Here is a 20772-nt window from a genome sequence, read left to right on the forward strand (position 1 = left end):
CTGATTCGGTCCGGAATTACGGACCCGACAACTCGACTCGGATTCGCCCTGTGATCGGACTGATCGAAGCCTATTTGGTTTCGATAAACAGATTTAAAAAGAGAAAAAACGGCAGACCAAACCGACAACGGCACCTCAATCGCCGTATGTTTGATCCACCACAGATCGATCTCCAATTCCAATGGAACCAACAACAGCAAGAAGCATGACGATCAACTATCTGCTACCCGACGACGTGCTCGCTGACGTCCTCGGCCGCCTCCCACCACGCAGCCTCGCCGCGGCACGGTGCGTCTGCGCGGCCTGGCGGGCCACCATCGACGACCGCCGCCTGCTGCGCACGGATCTCCTCCCGCTCTCGCTCGCCGGCATCTTCATCCACTTCGATGACCTCAGGTTCCCAGAATTCTTCTCCCGCCCGTCGACGCCAACGACCCCTGCAATTAGCGGCAAGCTTGACTACATGCCTAACAAATATGCGCTCTACGCCGTGAATGATCATTGCAACGGTCTCCTCCTGCTATACACCCACGTGGTTAATCTGGCCACGCGACAGTGCGTGACCTTGCCCCTACTGCCACCGTCTCAGGGTACCTTTAGCGATAACTACACCGTGTTCGATCTCACTGTATCACCGCACTACGAGGTGATCAGGATCTCTTACCTTATGTGCAATATGAGGCTTGACCCAATCATAAGGGAGTCGGAATGGCCACCATCACCATTTCTATTGAATGTCTTCTCGTCGGCCACAAAGCAATGGGAGGATGGGTTATTTGTCAGGGAAGGGGAGGCTGCAGGCACCATCGGCGACTTAGTGAAGCTTTATTCTAGACAACACTATGCTGCCTACTGGCATGGTGCACTTTACGTGCATAGGTGCAATTATGTGACAAGGTATACATACATAAACTTTGCATTCTGTTTAACTTTGGCTGTTAAAATAATGTCATTCAATACTGTATATTATTTACTAACACCCTTTTATTTGGACTTTATATAGACTATCATTGACTGATGGAAAGTACAAAGTAATCAAGAATCCACAAGATATTGACATGAGCAAGTGTCTAAAGTTTTATCTTGGAAAATCAGAGAATGGGGTATACTTAGCATCACTTGAGCAAGAGCTGGACCTTCAACTTTCGGTTTGGATCCTTAATGAGTCATGTGCTAAGGCCAAATGGGTATTAAAACATAGAAACAACCTTAAGCCCTTGTTGTCATGCTGGGGATATCATCAAGTCAATGGACCTTGGATACTTCAGGATGTTAACTATGATCTCTATCGTAAAAATTTTGGTGGGCCGTGGTTCTACAATGTTACTTACGATGATCTCTTACTAGAGGGTAACAATGAAGTGCCGGTGGAAGATAAATATGAATGGTACTCTGATAACGATGATGTTGATCATGATACACAAGATGGTGTTGAAGAGCAAAGTCATGTTAGTATTTCAATTCTTGGATTCCATCCTTATAGGGAAATTGTATTTTTGAGTTTGTCATGCGAGAGAGGAGTGGCCTACCATTTAAACAGCTCAAAGATGCAAGACTTGGGCAGCATATTCCCTCAAAATTTTAATCAGGTCTCGGAAGTCGGGGGTGGCATAGAAGCTTCTTTTCCATACACACCATGCTGGATTGGAGAGTTCCCTGAAATAAGTAGTGAAGATCATCTCTATCGGAATTAGAGTATCAACATGCATAGAGACACGTATACTCCTGGTGTTTGATTTCCACAATTTTTTTAATTGCTTACATTAGTTGCTATGAGCTTTCTCTGAACTAAGTGTACAAGTTGGAACTAATATGAAACCTGGTTACATATATAAGCTCACACACAAATCCATTTGTTCCTTTGCCACTATGCTTTGATTTAGAACATCTGAAGTGTTACTTAACTGAGTAACATTGTAGTACTGTTGCAACTGGAAATTTTTGTCTTCTTAAAATTAATCACTATGATGAAATGACCTCTAAGTATGGATTATCAATCGTCACCGTGTATATGAATAGGGATATGTATGCACGTTGTGAGTGTCGGCGTTTGTAATGTGTTTCCTTAGAAAAATTAATGTTCTGACTATGATTTGAAAGACTTTTGTCAGCTAATTCATGTAGATGCAGTGACATGCATGTCTCCATCCATGCATTCTCCAACAGGACAGTGTAATATTTTCGCACAAAAGTCGCGAAAAGTGGAATCTACCTGTGAACTTTATGATCAATCGATGTAAGGTGTCGTTTGTGTTAGATAGGGTTTATGATCAATCCATGGCCGCTGCGTTTGTAACCGTGGCGCGGCGGCCGTGGTGTTTGCAGATGCGACAGGGTCGACGTCGGGCTCTGCTCCGGGTGGCGGCTCGTCGGCGACGCCGTCCACGGGGACAACTGCCGCCGCGCCGGCCATGGAGCCCACTGGCACGGACCCGGCGATGACTGCAGGTGGTAGATCCAAGTCAGTGCCGGATATGCCGTATTCGGCGGCCGCCGGAGTCCATGGTGGTGGCGCCTCTGCTGCCGTCGCCGTCTTGATCTCCTCCATGTTTGCTTATGCTTGTATGATCTGAGATGCATGGCTGGTCTTATATACACACGTCAATTGTGAGTTGTGATCGTGATGGTATATGCACATGTACATCATTATTAGCTTGCTTTTCAGGTTAATTAGGAGACTTTGAGTTAATATGCTATTTGTGGATTTAATTAATTTGTAACAACATTGTTATGGAGTATTTCGACATAATAAGATAGTAGTCATAACACGCGCGCGCTCGCTCTCCTCGCCTCGCCGGGCAGGGCAAGGCAGGCGGCGCGCGTGCACGATGTACACATTGAATAGTCCGCAAAATTGGTTCCTCACCCTTGCATGTGCAGATGCAGCCTCCTTTTGTAGTTTTGTTTTGCTACGAGAAATTCGAATTTGTTTGTTTTGGAAACATTCCGAAAAATCCGTTGCGTGAAAACGGCGTGGAGTCCAGATAAGTTACGCGTAACTTATCCGGTTTGGTTACGTGGAGTGGAGATCGGGTGGGCGCCTTGATCAAGCGACCTTTCTCTATATAAACCGAGCTGCCGCCTCCACGCAACACACGTGAAATCAATCTAGGGTTTGCCTCCTACTCTGTGCAGCGCCGTCGCTCGTAGACTACTCCATCCCGCTCGCCGGCGTTGCTCGTAGACTACTCCATCCTGTGCCGTCAACCATGGAAGCAGAGCTAGCGGCACTGGATACTACTACTGTTGAGACAGAGTGGCTGCGTGATCTATTAATGGATCTGCCTATTGTTGAAAAACCGGTGCCGGCTATTCTTATGAACTGTGACAATCAAATGGTAATTGTCAAAGTGAAAAGTTCTAAGGATAACATGAAATCGTCTAGACATGTGAAAAGACGATTGAAGTTTGTCAGGAAATTGAGAAACTCCTGGGTTATAACATTGGATTACATCCAAATAGCTAGAAACCTGGCAGATCCCTTCACGAAGGGACTATCACAAAATGTGATAGACTATGCATCGAAGGAGATGGGTTTGAGACCCATGTGAGTTATACTATGGTGGTAACCCAGTCTATGTGATCGGAGATCCCGTGAATTAGAACCTGGGAAGAACAAACCATTAGTTAACTAGAGGAGAGTACTAATCTATACCCTCTCTAAGTGAAGATGTATGTACTCTCGTGAGCTGCAAGGCAGGTTGGCTATGTCTTAATGAGTTCTGTTGGCTTTAATTAGTGAAGATGCTGTCCTGCAGAGCATTCTTGAAAGAACTCACCTTTGTGAGCTTGACTGTTGGTCGCAGTCTATGGAGATTTTCAGTGAATCTTCTAGTAAGCTTACTAAAAGACCAAGGAGTATGACTTATACGCTCCACCCGATGGGTATTCTACAGATGGTCTAGTACCAGATAAGACTCTGAGTGAAACTTGCTTGCACAAGAGTTGCAATTCAAGGCGTTGTCCATTGTTTAAGTTGTGAGTAAGTGTAGCTTAGAATTTTAGGTGGATATTCAACCTTAATCGGTCTCCATTGAACCGCTCGTATATAAACAGTACATTGGAAAAGGCAAATCTCAGTGGGATTTTTAGATTTGGTGGTGGATTGTTGGAATTAATAGATGGACCTTAGCCCACTCGAAGATTAATTCTTTGGAAAATCACAAAGCCCACCTCATGGGATGGCATGGATGGGGAGTTTAGTACCACCTTGCTTATTCTAGAAGAGGGGGGCCTTCTTAAAAGGGAGGATGCCCTCCTAGCCACTTGAAGCATGTGAGGTGGAGAGAAGGGGGAACATACACGCGCACTCGCTCGACTGGCCTTGCAGGGCAGGGCAGGCGATGCGTGTGCACGACGTATGCGTCGAATGGTCTGCAAAGTTGGTTCCTCACCCTTGCACAGATGTGGCCTCCTTTTGCAGTTTTGTTTTGCAGTGGGAAATTCGGATTTGTTTGTTTTGGAAACATTCTGAAAAATTCGTCGCATGAAAACGACGCGGAGTCCGGATAAAGAGTGGAGATCGTACGGGTGACCTGATCAAGCGACCTTTCTCTATATAAACCGAGTCGCCGCCACCATGCAACACATGTGAAATCAATTTAGGGTTTGCCTCCTACTGTGTGCTGCGTCGTTGCTCGTAGACTACTCCATCCTGCTCGCCTGCGTGCACCGGCGATCGGGAGAGCAGGTCTCAGGAACCTCTGTCTTCGTCGTCTTGCACCGGGAGAAGACGGCAATAAGGTTTTTGGGAAGCGCTTCGCGTGACTGCTCCCTGTTCGTCCACGGCGGCTCGCCTTCATGTTCGCTCGCGTGCTGCGTGCCTTCGTCAATGCCTGCAACCACGAATAATTCCTACGGAGCAACCGATCTTTCGGCAATCTCGGTACATGTTCAACATGTTGCGCATATTTGATCTGTTCATGTTTTACTGCTTAGTTTACATGTGTAGATCCAATAATGTGTTCATGCTAGTTTACATCAGCAATGTCATGATTAATTTATGGAATAAATTAAATCATTATGTGCTTATAACTTCAACAATCCAAAAACCTTATTATAGGCACTGTGATTTTACTATGGCTGGTTTTGCCAATGCACTGAGGCCGGATAAATTCACCTGTGTGCATTTTAAGAGATGACAGATCAGGGTCACTCTGTGGCTGACAGCTATGAAATGCTTCTGGGTGAGTACTGGTAAACCTATAGGAGTTCTTACTGCTGAACAGCAGAAAGAATTCGATGAGGCCACTACTCTCTTTGTGGGATGCATTCTTAGCGTTCTTGGCGATTGTCTGGTCGAGGTGTATATGCATGTCACGTCCCAAAACGACCCTAAAATATATCCTTTAAAATTATGCCTAGAATAACTAGAATAATTAAAATCCTTGTGAAAGCCTCCAAAAATTAAAATGTGCAAAGTAAAAGTCAAACAAGGCTTAGAGGATTTTTGTATATTTCCTAAAAGCCTAAAATGTGTAAATAAATTTTAGTGGAATTTTCAGAGTACAAATAATAATTAAGAAGAAATAAACAAAGTTGAAAAAGTTTTATAAAAAGAAAAACCCTAAAAGTCCCCATTCCCTCCCTTGGGCCGGCCCGGCCCATTTCTCTCCCCCTCTCTCTCTCCTCTCCCCGTGGCCCACTCGGCCCCTCCCCGCGCGCGCGCCGCTGACGGGCGGGCCCGCCCGCCACCCTCGCTGACGGGTGGGGCCCACCCGTCATCCCCGACCTCCCGCCGCTCCCGCCGCCCCGCCCGCGCCAAGCGCCGCCGACGCCGCCAAATCCGCCGTATCCCGCCGTTCCCGCGTGTAATAAAGTGGGGGAAATCACTCCCCGTGATCCCCTCTCCCTTTCCCCCCATTTTTCCCTCTCTCTCTTGCGTTCAAACGGGCGGATTTGCCCCCGCAAATCTCGCCGGCGCCATTGATGGCGGCCGACCTCCCGCGCCGGTTTCCTTCCTCTCTAGCTGCCCTCTCCCCCTTCCAACCCTATTTAAACCCTCCCTGCACCTCCTCCATCCATTTCCGCCTCTCGCCGCCCTTCCTCCTCGCCGGATTCGAGCTCGCGACGTCGCTCTCTCTCTCCGCCGTCGCCGCCGAGCTCCGGTCCGCCGCCGTCGTCACCCCGGACCGCCTCCCACCTCGGCGCCGCCTCCTTCGGCTTCGCCGCATCCTCGCCAACCTCGTCCACCCCTCCGTTTCGGTCGCCGACCGCCGGAGCGCCGCCGTCCCCGTCGACCCGAGCTGCGCCGCCGCCTCCCTCTGCTCCGGCCGCCTCCTCCGTCGTCGCCGTTGCCCCGGGGTGAGCCGTGGACCGCCGCCTCCTTTCTCCCTTCCCTCCCCTCTCCCGCCGTCCCCGTCGACCCGAGCTGCGCCGCCGCCTCCCTCTGCTCCGGCCGCCTCCTCCGTCGTCGCCGTTGCCCCGGGGTGAGCCGTGGACCGCCGCCTCCTTTCTCCCTTCCCTCCCCTCTCTCGGCCGCCGCTCCGCCGCGCCGGTGGTTGCCGGCGGCGACCATCGGGGCGAGGGGGCGCCGCCTCCCGCCGACCGCGCCGGCATGGCCGCCCTCGGGCGCGCCGAGTGGCTGCCGCGTGGGGCCCGGCCGTCAGCCGCCCGCGCCCTCGGGTGCGGCTGACGCATGGGGCCCACGGCGCCGGCCGGTGTGAGCCCGGGTGCACCCGGTCCACCGTGGACCGTGAGGCTACCGCGTGGGCCCCACTCCCGTGGACCCGGTCCGCGCGCCCCTCCCCCTCGGCTGACGCAATAAATCCCTTTTAAATTAAAATTTAAATGAAGAAATTCGTAAATATTCATTTAAAGAGCATATAAACTTCAAATGGCCATAACTTGGCCATTTGAACTCGGAATTGGACCGTTCAAGTCTCTAATTTTTCCTTAAGAAGTCAAGAACCCATTTTTGTGCTTTGTTCCTGCTTGTTATGTGGAGTTTATTAGAGTAAAAGCCCTTTTCTTTTCTGTTGGTCGTGTAGACGCTGCAGCTTCGGAAGATCCGCTCTTCGTGGAGGTTGAAGCCGACGTTTGGGAAAGCGAGCAAGGCAAGTCACATCATCCTTGAACATATTGAATCCTAGTTTATAAAATTATTTTGATTTAAATTATTGCATTTTCGCTTTATTTAAATTCCCGCGTTATCACTGTTTTATTTAGCCATGCCTATTTACCTCTGTTATGACCTTATTATTGTTGTTATTGTTATTAATACCTTGTTCACCCTAAAAGAAACAAAACCCCAACTAGTGGGTACTCTATTTATGGTACCACAAGTATGAATTTTGGTAGATGCTTCGCTGGTTAATTAGGCAACATTAGGTGGTTTTACAACTCTAGACTTTGGAAATATTCATATCACCTGGATACTATGGAATGGTTGGATTATTGTGGAATTGGATTCACACCTCCCCCTCTATTCAAAATCCTCAAAATGGTTTTAGGCTGGGCTCGGGGTGCATGGTTTTGATAGTAGCACCTCGGCCATATAAGGACCGGTCTTCGGGCCTCTGTTGCAAAGCACTACCGTACTTCCACATGTTTAGTGGGTAAGGCTTAGTTTGTGGCTCAGTCTGGTTATAAACAAAAGTACACGGATGGAGATGGACGAAGTCGGGGGTTGATGGACATCTCTAGGGCAAATGAAGGCTATACGACCTGCGGCCCGGTAGTCGAGATGTCATGGCACAGGGCCGGTGTCCTGCTGCTAGGGGCTTAGTCTTGCCTACCTGTCCCGGAGGTCCCGGCCGTAGGTAGGGTTGGGTCGGTACTCTTGTCTATGGCTAGGATGGGTTGGAAACTATGTCACGTCTTCCGTCCGTATACCGTGGTGGTATGTGGCACGTGGTTACACGTGAGGAAGATGTGTCTTGTGGGTAAAGATCTACACCTCTGATCAGAGTATAACCTATTCGAATAGCCGCGCCCTCGGTTATGGGCAAGCCGAGCAATGTACCCAAGTTAGTGTTTTAATTCTTAAAACCTGCTTAACAACTAAAATGTGGAATGGTTGGCCTGGGTTGGCTTGGGACGAGCTGGGACCCAGGGTCGGGTTGCCAGTTCGGTCTGAATCATCGTAGGCCTTGGGTTAAGGCAGGTTCGTGTGGGTTCACGGCCTTGATTAATAATATTGTATAGCTCTAGGATCGTATTTACAAAATAGCTTTGAGCAACTAAGTGTCTTTTAATGCTGTTTACTGCAAACCCTAACCCCTTATATTATAACCCCCTTGTACTCCGTTGCATTTATTTTGCACTTATGGGTGTGTCTTGTTGAGTACGGTGGTTGTACTCAGTCTTGCTCAATTTTTCTCAAACCCAGAAGAGGAGCCCCTGGATGATGAAGGCTTTGGTGTCTAGCTCGTGCCTGCCGTCAAGCGCCTGTGGTCGTCGCCCTAGTCTTCCGCTGTTTCCCGTTTGTCTTTGTGTGTGCTGGGCCTTCGCTGCCCATGTAATAAAGTAACTATTTACGCTTCCGCTTGATAAACTCTGTATTGTATCAACTTTTGGTGTACCTTGCCTCTTGGGACAAGGAATAATACACGCATGTAAGGAACGCCCGCTGGGTTAATTCCGGTCGTGACAATGCATATGACCGACGCTAAGGAGAAGAAGCAGAAGAAGAACAAAGCTCAGCAGACCACCAACTTCAAGAAGCAGAAGAAGAACAACAGCAATCCGAACCATGATGAGAGAACTTGCTTTGTGTGTGGCTTGCCTGGTCATTTGGCCAGGAAGTGTCCACAACACAAGGGGATGAAAGCACCTGCAGGGCAGACTTCTAAGTCTGCTAATGTGACCATTGGTAACACTGGAGAAGGAAGCGGGTGTTAACGGTCGTTAGCGATCAGTTTCGATCGTCAATATTACCAAAATAGAGGAGAACTGGTTATGCTTGCAATGCATATTTATGTTAAGATAATAATATTCCACTAGTATTAGGTTTACTAACCTTTTGTAGAGAATAATCATAAAGTGGAGGAGAATCGACATCAAACCAGACAATAAATCAATCGGACGATGTCGAGAATCAAACTTATGTATGAATAGGCCAAGAACTCAGAATTGACACGATGAATTGGGCCAAAATTCACAAGTCTGAAGTGAGCATCAGAAGAGGAGGCCGCCAGCCGAAATTGGGCTGGATTGGGTCGTCCCCTGGTTTGGCCGAACCAGGGTGTTCGGCCGAACCTGCCGTGCAGCCGATGGATTCAAGGTTTTGATGGACAGCTGGGATTGCTCCCCAATGACGGTTAGAGGGTATTACCAACCTTTCCAACCGTCGTAACCGTCATTACCTGCCTATAAAAGAAGCTCACCTTTTCACTTCACTCACACACCTTAAGTAAAGCTCTCTCATATTCTCTCAAGTTAAGTTTAGTTATCTTAAGCTAGTGGAGTAGGAATAGAGTAGAAATCGGAGTCCGGAAGCCTTCGAAAGAGTTCGAGTATGGCTCTAGTAGCTTTCCTATCCTCTTTTGTAAGCTTTGTACTTTTATTAGAATACTCTTCTTTATACATTTATGGTATTGAAATACTTTGGGACAATTGCTTATTTGACCCTGTTTCGAAGTCTAATTATCAATATGACCCTACTTTTTTTACTTTACTTATTTGACCCTACTTTTTAGAAAAGAACGCTCCATCTGACCCTGTTTCTTTAGCACCGTTAAGATTTCATTAAAACAATAAAAGAAATAAATTTATTTTCTATAATGACCAAAATACCCTCCAAGCCTATCCACATCTAACCCTATCATGTCTCTCTCTCTATCCTGTCTCTTCTTATCTCGTCTCTCTCTCTTTCGGAGTCTCGGTGCTTGGGCGGTGACGCACGGAAGGGTAGTGGCGGCGGCGGCGGTGGCGCTGGCTCGCGGAAGGAGGATGGTGAAGCACGGTTGCAGGTGGAGGTAGCAGCGGTGGGAGGGCCGAGGCGGTGCGTCGGGGAGGAGGGGCCGCGGCGGCTCGACGAGGAGCGGCGACGGCGGGCCACGAAGGGAAGGAATCAGCGCCGGCGGCGACGGTATGCCGCGGCGGTGGTCGCGGGTGGAGGACCACGGCGGCGCGACGAGGAGGGACGGCGTTGGCTCGACAAGGAGCGGGTGCGGTCGCTGGTGGAGGGCCGCGGCGGCGCGACGAGGAGGAGGGACCGCGATAGCTTGACGAGGAGCGGCGAAGGCGGCACGGTGGTGGGGGGGCCTCAGTGGCGGCGTTTGGCATCGGGCAAGGGAGTAGAGGACGATGACTGCGGCGCTGCTCCTCTTCGATCTGAAAGGGAAGGACAACGAGCGGTGGCGCTGCTCCTCCTCGACTAGAACAGAGAGGACGGCAGCGACGGGCGATGAGCGGTGGTATGCTGGGGAAGGGAGCGCCAACGGTGGTGGTGTGGAGAGGGAGGGAGCACCGACGGTGGCGGCGCACCGTGTGCCGTGTGACATGTCTTTCTTTTCGGTGGATTGGGAATGTATTGAATAAAAAAACATGAGAAACTGGGTTAAATTGACAATGGTATAAATGGAATTTTTATCTTGAGTTAACACCGTCACAATGCCTTCACAGAATAGGGTCAAGCCTCATCTTCATTTTCAAAAAAGAGGGTCAAATGAGCAAACTCGAAAAAACAGGGTCAAATTGGTAGTTAGTCTTCAAAGTAGGGTCAAAAGCGCAATTGCCCCAAATACTTTCCTAGTATATGAATGCCAACTTTATATTATGTTCTTATTATACTGATTATACTGTTAGTTTATCTGGGAGATGCTCGGTACGGGTATAATGATTCTTATGCAATTACTCTATGTCATGACGATGATATTAGAGTAGTATCTGGTAGTTTAGGCGTGGTGTCTAGATTATGGGATATCATTATTTGGGGTTATATGCTGCGGATGAGAGGTGGGCCGCTGATGGTTCCAGTAAAATCGATCTCCAGTAAGGAATTTCTGGGTTCGAGAAAAATAGGTTTTCGAAAGACATTTCTGGTGCTCCAATTTGCAAGAAACCTAGGACGAATGATATCCATAATCCTACACTTAGGCTTATGCACAAATGGATTGCTATGACTCTGTTTCCTAGAGGTGATCTTAGACCCATTAGGCGGGATGAAATAATTATCATGTTTGCCATGGTTAGAAAGATCAAAGTTGCTCCTGTGAAATGTATGATAAGGCAATGGTTAGAAAGTATAAGATTTTCTGCTCCTGTTGAGTGTACTTCCTTGATTACTCGGATAGCAAAGGGACTAGGGGTCATTAACAATGATCAGATTGCTTATATCTCAGCCGCTCGTCCCTGTATTGATGAGAATTATCTAGTGCAAGGGCATATTCTTAAACATGGAGTAGATGGATCTTTGATTTAATTTTCCCGGTTGTACAAATGAAATCCTGTTGCCTAATGCGGGATATCATTTTTACAACTGCCATGAACTAACCATTCCCCTGCAGACCGTAAAAAAATCTCGCGCAAGTGGAACATACAGAGAGACACGCAACATGGCAAGGAATGAACGAGAAGGTTCATCATCCTCAACACCCATGCAGATGTATGAGGCAGGTTGGGAGCCGACTGGGGATGCACCCGGATGGACCCAAGCTCCACGCCACAGCATCAGAGTCTCAAGCTGGGCAAGTGCCAGTGAGGACCGGTGGCGTGCACCTCATGACATACAATGGGGGGGACATGAGCAATCAACCCCCCAGATCAAGTGGTATGCCTCCATCTCCAGGTGAATGACACTCAAGTTACTCTCGTTGGCACTTGGGTGAAATCACCAGGAGAATGGATACCCTTGATATGCAGACGGGAAAGATCCAATACAACCTCGAGGAACACATAGCATAGATGCAAGAATGACAACAGACTACTGATACTCAGTTCACCAACATCAACAACCTGATGCAGCAATAGCATGATGACCTTCAAGCATACTTCCGCTTTCAGGGGTTCAATCCTTACCAAGGACCCTGAGCGAAAGCCAAGCTTGGGGGGAGACATCTTTCCCCCCACTGAGGTAACTTGTATCACATTGCATTTTTCCTTTTCCAATTGCATGTTTGCTTTCCAATTGCATCTTATAAACCTGAAAACAACATAAAAACATGCAAAATAGAAAATACCAAAAAAATAGGATAGTTTTTGTCATGCTAGGTAAGACAAACTAGTTTTCTTTGTTGAAATGATGAATAGTTGCTATATTTTATATCTCTCATATATGGGTTCATAGGTAAGTGTTCTCTCAAAAATTAAACATAAGTAGCCAACAATTATCTGGGAACCTGAGGTCAATGAGCTGGATTTGCAAATCTGAGTCTAAGTTGTTGCGAGATATGAGATAGTAAATAAGAGTTGCTCTGATCATGTTCTAAGTTTGACTTAAATTCCGGATGCTTTGTTTTTCAAAACGATAAATTTGAAAGTTCTTCATTTGATATAAATTCCTCCCAGAGCCAAAAATCTGCTATCATAATTTAAACCATATACATTTTGGTTACTTGCCATTTCATTGAACTTTGTCAAATTCTTGCGACTTGTGTAGATACTTCTCATGCTCTATGATCAAGATCATACACCCACATATATGCACATGCTAAACTCCTACACTAGGAGCTAGCAATTATCCATTCCATTCCATTTCCATACTACCACCAAAATAAATTCTCCATGCTTTTATGTGCTTTCTTTTCCTAAAAAAGAAAATCCTTTCTGAAAAAAAAGAGAGAAGGGAGGGAAAGGCATGGTTATGAAAATGATGATAATAATAATAATAATAAAGTTATGCTCCCACAAACATGAGCATGATATTAAAAGAAAGGGGGGAATATAGCCATGCCCTCTCCTTATTAATAAAAGAAGGATTTTTGGGAGAAGGAAGTAAGCACAAAGGAGAAGCATTTTCTTTATTTTTCTTCATATTCCAATTCCACCATATATCACACACACACACACACACACACACACACACACACACACTTTGCACGATCTTGATCTTGAGTATTTTAGTCGGAGTTTTTGACTTAGTAATAAATGTGAATGCAAGTATGCCATGTTTGATCCCTACCGAGCTCCACATATCAAACCTTAGAATAGGAATCGAAAAGGCAAAAATGGTGAGAAATTCATATTGATACACTTAGAGAGACTAAGTGAATCATTTGAGGAACTTGGCTTTTCTTTTGCAAAATCATTTGAAAACTTCCGGAATAAAAGTTGAATAAAGATTGGGTGGTCGGTGCTCTAATTGCTATTGTCTTTCAACCGCCCAAGGCAAGGAGAAGCAGTGTCTCGTGGAAATCAGGGGTAAGGGTAAGCCACCATGGTAAAGGTTAGTTAATTTCAGAGAGAGTACATATACCTTGCAGCTGTACCTTTGAGGTATACAGCATAGTAGCAACTCCTGATCAACAACCAAGTCTTTGTTTCCTTTCGTCCTTTACTCAGGACGAGCGTAGGTTCAAGCTTGGGGGGTTTTGTTGATGATCGTTAGCGATCAGTTTCGACCGTTAATATTACCAAAGTAGAGGAGAACAGGTTATGCCTGCAATGCATATTTATGTTAAGATAATAATATTCCACTAGTATTAGGTTTACTAACCTTTTGCAGAGAATAATCATAAAGTGGAGGAGAATCGACATCAAACCAGATGATAAATCAATCGGACGATGTCGAGAATCAGACTTATGTATGAATGGGCCAAGAACTCAGAATTGACACGATGAATTGGTCCAAAATTCACGAGTCTAAAGTGAGCAACAGAAGTGGAGGCTGCCAACCGAAATTGGGCTGGATTGGGCCGTCCCCTGGTTTGGCCGAACCAGGGTGTTCGGCCAAACCTGCCGTGCAGCCGATGGATTCAAGGTTTTGATGGACAGCTGGGATTGCTCCCCAATGACAGTTGGAGGGTATTACCGACCTTTCCAACCGTCATAACCGCCATTACCTGCCTATAAAAGGTGCTCACCTTTTCACTTCACTCGCACACCTTAAGCAAAGCTCTCTCATATTCTCTCAAGTTTAGTTTAGTGTTCTTAAGCTAGTGGAGTAGGAATAGAGTAGAAATCGGAGTCCGGAAGAGTTCGGGTATGCCTCTAGTAGCTTTCCTATCCTCTTTTGTAAGCTTTGTACTTTTATTGGAATACTATTCTTTATACATTTATGGTATTGAAATACTTTCTGAGTATATGAATGCCAACGTTATATTATGTTCATGTTATACTGATTATGCTGCTAGCTTATCTGGGAGATGCATCGTTACGGGTATAATGATTACTTATGTAATTACTCTATGTCATGACGATGATATTAGAGTAGTATCTGGTACTTTAGGCGTGGTGTCTAGATTACGGGATATCATTATTTGGGGTTATATACTGCGGATGAGAGGTGGGCTGCTGATGGCGACAGCTCAGTATGAGTATTCCTTCGCACGTGTATATAGTCCTAAGTTAATTTCCTGGGGAGGGTACTGCTCCGTATTTAGCCCCGGTTGTATGGTCATGACGGGCTGTCGTAAGGAACTCAGTAGTCAGGGGTGGCTTCTCGAAGTACCAGGAGGGCATCGGATAGAGGGTATTAGCTAGTTAATCAGATAACAAGAATGTATGTATACTAGAAATATAGGAATAAATTCTCTTTTTATTTTCTTTCCACTTAGCTTAGATATTTTAGTATGAGAATGAGTAGCTCCCTGCTTGTGTGTCACTCTACCCTTTGATTTATCTTAACCCCTGCTTAGACTATGATTATTACAAGTAACATATAAATTATTAGTCCGGTTCTCTCTACTATAATCCTCCTACGGGATTAAATAAATACGATACCCTTGGAATACTCTCGGGTGAAATTCTACAATGGTATATCCGTGCGCTTGCGGATAAACTCTGTAATCATAAAAAACCAGGAGTATTTCTGCGCCATTGCTGGGAATTATATTTGTAGTAATGTCGTTAAGAAATACCAACAACGGGTATGGTAATTTACCTACTGTTTTTTCAGTTAATCAGTCTACTAATTGGTGGGTTGATACAGGGGCCAATGTACATGTTTGTGCTTATATTTCGATGTTCTCTTCTTATCTGGTCGCACGGGATTCCACCGTCCTAATGGGGAATGTGTCACATGCTTCTGTTCATGGTGTTGGCATGGTAGATCTGAAGTTTACTTTGGGAATGATCGTGCAGCTGATAAACGTTCAGCCTGTCCCCACCATCGACATGAATCTTGTTAGTGGCTCCCGTCTGACTAGAGACGGATTTAAGTTGGTTTTTGAGTCTAATAAAGTAGCCGTGTCTAAACATGGATATTTTATTGGTAAAGGTTATGAGTGCGGAGGCCTATTCCGCTTTTCCCTTTCTGATTTCTGCAATAAGTTTGTGAACCATATTTGTGTCAGTGTGGATAGTGAGGCTAATGTTTGGCACTCACGTTTATGTCATATTAATTTTGGCTTGATGTCTCGGCTTTCCAGCATGTGTTTAATTCCTAAGTATTCCATTGTCAAAGGTTCTAAGTGCCATAGTTGCGTGCAATCGAAGCAACCTCGCAAGCCTCACAAGTTTGTTGATGAGAGAAACTTAGCACCTCTAGAACTCCTACATTCAGATCTCTAAGAAATGAACGGGGTGTTAACGAAGGGTGGAAAACGATATTTCATGACGTTGATTGATGATGCTACTAGATTTTGCTATGTGTATTTGTTGAAATCGAAAGACGAGGCTCTAGACTATTTTAAAATTTATAAGGCAAAAGTTGAAAATCAACTTAACAGAAAGATAAAAAGACTTAGATCTGATCGTGGTGGAGAGTTTTTCTCAAATGAGTTTGACTTCTTCTGTGAGGAACATGGTATCATACATGAGAGGGCACCTCCCTATTCTCTCGAGTCTAATGGGATTACCGAAAGGAAGAACCGCACACTGATTGACTTGGTGAATGCGATGTTGGACACCGCGGGACTACCTAAGGCATGGTGGGGGGAGGCATTGTTGACCACGAATCATGTGTTAAACAGAGTTCCTAACATAAATAAGGACAAAACACCATACGAGATATGGATTGGGAAAAAACCATCACTTTCTTACTTGCGCACATGGGGGTGCTTGGCAAAAGTCAATGTACCAATAACGAAGAAGCGCAAACTTTGACCTAAGACTGTGGACTGTGTCTTTCTGGATATGCTCATCACAACATTGCCTATAGATTTTGAATAGTTAAATCTGAGGCACCTAACATGCATGTTGGTACAATTATGGAGTCTCGTGACGCTACTTTCTTTGAGAGTTTTTTTCCAATGAAGGATACACATAGTAGTTCTAGCCAACCCTCTGAAATAATTCCCAGTTCAATTACACCAACAGAACAAACTGAACATACACATGAACATATCATTGAGGAGGATGACGGTGATGCTCCTCGAAGGAGTAAGAGACAAAGGACGGCCATGTTTTTTGGTGATGATTTCACTGTGTACCTCGTGAATGACACTCCTAAGTAAATTTCAGAAGCATATGCATCTCTTGATGCAGACTACTGGAAGGAGGCCATCCGTAGTGAAATGGATTCCATTATCACTAATGGGACTTGGGAGGTGACAGAGCGACCCTGTGGGTGTAAACCTGTAGGGAGCAAGTGGGTGTTCAAGAAAAAGCTTAGGCATGACGGTACTATTGAAAAGTATAAGGCTCGGCTTGTTGCTAAGGGATATACTCGGAAAGAAGGCGAAGATTTCTTTGACACTTACTCACCTGTTGCTAGATTGACCACAATTCGTGTGCTACTTTCCCTAGCCACCACACATGGTCTTCTCATTCATCAAATGGACATTAAGACAACTTTTCTTAACGGAGAGCTGGATGAGGAGATCTTTATGTATCAACCTGATGGGTTTGTTGTTGAAGGTCAAGAAAGTAAGGTGTGCAAATTGTTGAAGTCTTTGTATGGTTTGAAACAAGCTCCTAAGCAATGACATGAGAAATTTGATAGAACATTGACATCTGCAGGCTTCGCAGTCAATGAGGCAGATAAATGTGTGTACTATCGCCATGGTGGGGGTGAGGGAGTTATTCTGTGCTTGTATGTTGATGACATACTGATATTTGGGACAAACCTTGAGGTGATAAATGAGGTTAAATCATTATTGTCTCAAAATTTTGATATGAAGGATCTGGGAGTAGCTGATGTTATCCTAAACATTAAGCTAATTAGAGGTGAGAATGAGATTATACTCTTGCAGTCCCATTATGTGGAAAAGATCTTGAATAGCTTTGACTACATTGATAGTAAGCCTTTTCCAACACCTTATGATCCTAGCTTATTGCTTCGCAAGAACAAGAGAATTGCTAAGATTCAATTGGAATACTCCCAAATCATTAGCTCGCGTATGTACCTGGCTAGTGCAACTAGGCCTGACATCTCCTTTGCTGTGAGCAAGTTGAGCCGGTTTACCTCTAGTTGACGGTACTTAAATCATAATATTTAACTGTCAATACCTGCATATAATAAAATAAAATGTGGTATCCAACTTAGTGGTAGGGATTATTACTAATCATTTCCACTAGTGTTGGTGAAATATGTGTATGCAGGTATTTTGAGGAGAAAACACATCCGTCATGCGACAAACTGCACCTCCGCGCATTCAGGACACATTTACATGGATTGGAGGCCCCATAAGTCAATTAAATAACTCCAAATGGGCCCAACCATCATGCCAATGGGCTGAGGGCCTCAAAATTAGTGTCCACGAGGAAAAACGGGTCCACGGAGCCCTCCCGGGTTCGGCCGAACCACCAATTCGGCCGAACCACTTCTGAGGCCGTTGATCACGAGATTCGACGTGGACGGCCCTAATTACTTCCTAATGGCGGTTCCGGGGTAGTTTGGTCATTCGCATAGGCTGTAACCGTCATACCTGCCTATAAAAGGAGGAGCTCACTCTCATTTCCAACACACAACTTTGAGCTGAATTACAAGAGGCTCTGTTGTATATTTTATACATTAGAAATAGGTAGAGAGTGAGGGGAAGCTCTAGAGGAGTGCCCGGAAGTTTGGCGCTCTTCCGACTTCTACCTCGACGAGTGTAGCTTCTTAGGAGGAATTCTGGAGGAGTACCGGAGCAGTCGGTACACTTCTTCTATATAGTAAGCATTCGTGTTCCTTTCTTATGTTATTTAATTATTTAGTCTGAGTAAGATAGATTTCCATCTTTACGGGTTCATTGTTTAGTATTTATACTAAGTGCTCTAGTACTAGGACTCCGGATAGAGAAGGAAGTTCCTACGCCAGTATTAGAGTAGTAATTAATAACTTAGGCGTGGTGTCTAGGTTAGAGATTACCTTTGTTTGTTTTGTATCCCACGGATTTGTCAGAGGTAGGCGGTAGGTGGTGACAGCCCTGAATCCCGTCCTAGTAATCCTCCACGTTCGGGTACATCATAGATCTTACCAAAGTTTTGTAATCTGATGTAGTGGATATTACCTGTATTAAGAAAACAAACTTTGTTTTTTCTCATTCCTTTTGCATTCCAGTGCTTTTTTTTTCTTTTTTGAATGAATTAACAGTCCCAGCATATTCTGAAAATATTTCGGTCGAGCAAAAATAAAACAGAGTTTATAGTTTCAAAACTTATATAATCAGATCTAGCCAATACAAGATCACGTAAATTCTAATTCTTATGCGGAATTTTGTGGTAAAACTAACCGGATATTGAAATCACTGGCGTGCGCTTGAGCGAGTAATGCGCTATCTGAAATATACTATGGAATTGGGGCTTCACTGTACTGGATATCCTGCGGTACTGGAGGGATATAGTGATTATAATTGGATCTCTGATGTGGATGAGATCAAAGCCACTAGTGGATATGTCTTCACACTAGGTGGTGGTGCTGTTTCGTGGAGGTCTTGCAAACAGACCATTTTGACGAGGTCAACCATGGAAGCAGAGCTGACAGCACTGGATACTGCTACTGTTGAGGCAGAGTGGCTGCATGATCTATTAATGGATCTGCCTATTATTAAAAAACCGGTGCCGGCTATTCTTATGAACTGTGACAATCAAACGGTAATTGTCAAAGTGAACAGTTATAAGGATAACATGAAATCGTCTAGACATGTGAAAAGACGATTGAAGTCTGTCAGGAAATTTAGAAACTCCGGGGTTACAACATTGGATTACATCCCAATAGCTAGAAACCTAGCAGATCCCTTCACGAAGGGACTATCACGAAATGTGATAGATGTCACACCCTGAAGTTCTTTCCCAAGCCTAAATTGAAGTTATAAATGGTCTCAAGAAAATACCAGTGTAAAGAAAGAGTAAACCTTAATAAATTAATGCAAATAATAATCGGAATTGGCATGGAAATTTTTCTTGAGTTCTACATGTCGAAATTCGCTAACAAGATTTTTAGTGGAATTTTCAGAGCTCTCGAAATAATTTTAACCAATTAAAATTGAGCACATGCAATTTTAAATCCCAGGGAAAATCTTTTCCTTCTTTTCTTTTTTCTTTTCCCTCATTTTCCTCTTCTTGGGCCGTCGGCCCAGTCCACCCCGCCACCGCGCGCGCTCTCCTCCTTTTGGGCCAGCCCAAGCCGCCCCTCCCTCTCTCCCCGGGGCGCTGATAGGTGGGCCCCACCTGTCGGGCCCGTCTCCCTCCTCCAGCTGGCGCCGCCGCACCCCGCAACCGCCGCCGCGTCCACGTTTCCGCCTCCTCCGGGCCACATCGGCCACGCCCGCGCATGCGCCGCGTCTCCCGCACCCACTCTCCCTCCCTCTCGCCTGCTCCCGCGCCCGAGACGGCCGGGATTCGAAATTCGAATCCCGCCTCTCTCTCCACCTCCACCTCCCCACGTCAGCCAGCGAAATCGGGCCACGTCCAGCCGTTCCTGACCTCCCCGCCCCTATAAAATCCATCCCCGCATCCTCCTCCCCACTTTTCCTTTTTCTGCCGGCCTCTCTCGAGCTCTCCATCGCTCCCACACCGTGCTCCCACCCGCCGCCGCCTTTTTCATTGCTTCCGCCGCCTCTAGCCGCCGCTAGGGTCACCGCCGCACCGCGCCGTCGCCGCCGTCGGGTTCGCGTGGCCGAGCTCCACCTCGTCCACCCCTCCTCCGTCGAATTCCGCCATCGGAGGCCGCCGCCCGCCGTGCGCCGGTGAGCCTTTCCATAGCCGCCGCCGTCGGCCACGGTTCCCGCTCGCCGTGGACTCCCTCTCTCCCTCTAACCTCTCTCTTTTTCTCTCTTAGGGTGTCTCGGAGCTCGTCCGCCATCCACCGTCGTTCCCCGGTCGTCGCCGTCGCCGTTCGCCGTAGCCGTTCGGCGTCGTCTTTCCCCGCGCCGGTCAACTCACGGTGAGGCGCCCCTCCTCCTCTTTTCCCCTCCCTCTCCCTTCTAGCGCCGAGCCGAGTCGGGCCGCCGCTTCGGTCATGCGCCGCCGCCTTCGCGCCTCCGTCTTCCGCCGCCGGTTGCCGTCGCCGGCAACGCGTGCGCGCGCCGCCGCCCTTGCCATGGCAGGCCGGCCGGTTTGATGCCGGGCCCGGCCGGTGTCTCGCCATCCCCCCTTTTTTTGGAGCCGCGGCCGGTGGGGCCCGCCTGCCAGCCGCACCCCCTCCCGCCTGGTGCCACTGCCAGTGGGGCCCACGTGCCGTCGCCCCTCCCTCTCTCTCTCGAGCCGCTGACTCGTGGGGCCCGCATGTCGGCGCCGCCCGCCCCCCCTGATGACGTCAGCCCTGAGATGCTTTATTGCGCAATAATTTATTAAGGACTTTTCTTT

At 46.6% G+C, this 20772-nt stretch overlaps 1 protein-coding gene across 1 annotated transcript; it reads left to right on the forward strand.

Annotated features, from left to right (window-relative positions):
- Positions 1-205: 205 nt before the first annotated feature.
- LOC127765118 (uncharacterized) lies at positions 206-1694 on the forward strand. The gene is made up of 2 exons (XM_052289955.1): positions 206-897; positions 1004-1694. The coding sequence occupies exons 1-2, from the start codon at positions 206-208 to the stop codon at positions 1692-1694; spliced, it is 1383 nt and encodes a 460-aa protein (XP_052145915.1).
- The last annotated feature ends 19078 nt before the right edge of the window (positions 1695-20772 follow it).

Source organism: Oryza glaberrima, chromosome 3 (genome assembly GCF_000147395.1).
Source record: "Oryza glaberrima chromosome 3, OglaRS2, whole genome shotgun sequence".
Classification (NCBI taxonomy): domain Eukaryota; kingdom Viridiplantae; phylum Streptophyta; class Magnoliopsida; order Poales; family Poaceae; genus Oryza; species Oryza glaberrima.

Bases quoted from the DNA above. Each gene is read 5' to 3' on its own strand.
- LOC127765118 (XM_052289955.1), top strand. From the start codon at position 206: ATGACGATCAACTATCTGCTACCCGACGACGTGCTCGCTGACGTCCTC. The intron at 898-1,003 runs GTATACATACAT...GACTTTATATAG, and splicing joins AGGTGCAATTATGTGACAAG to ACTATCATTGACTGATGGAA.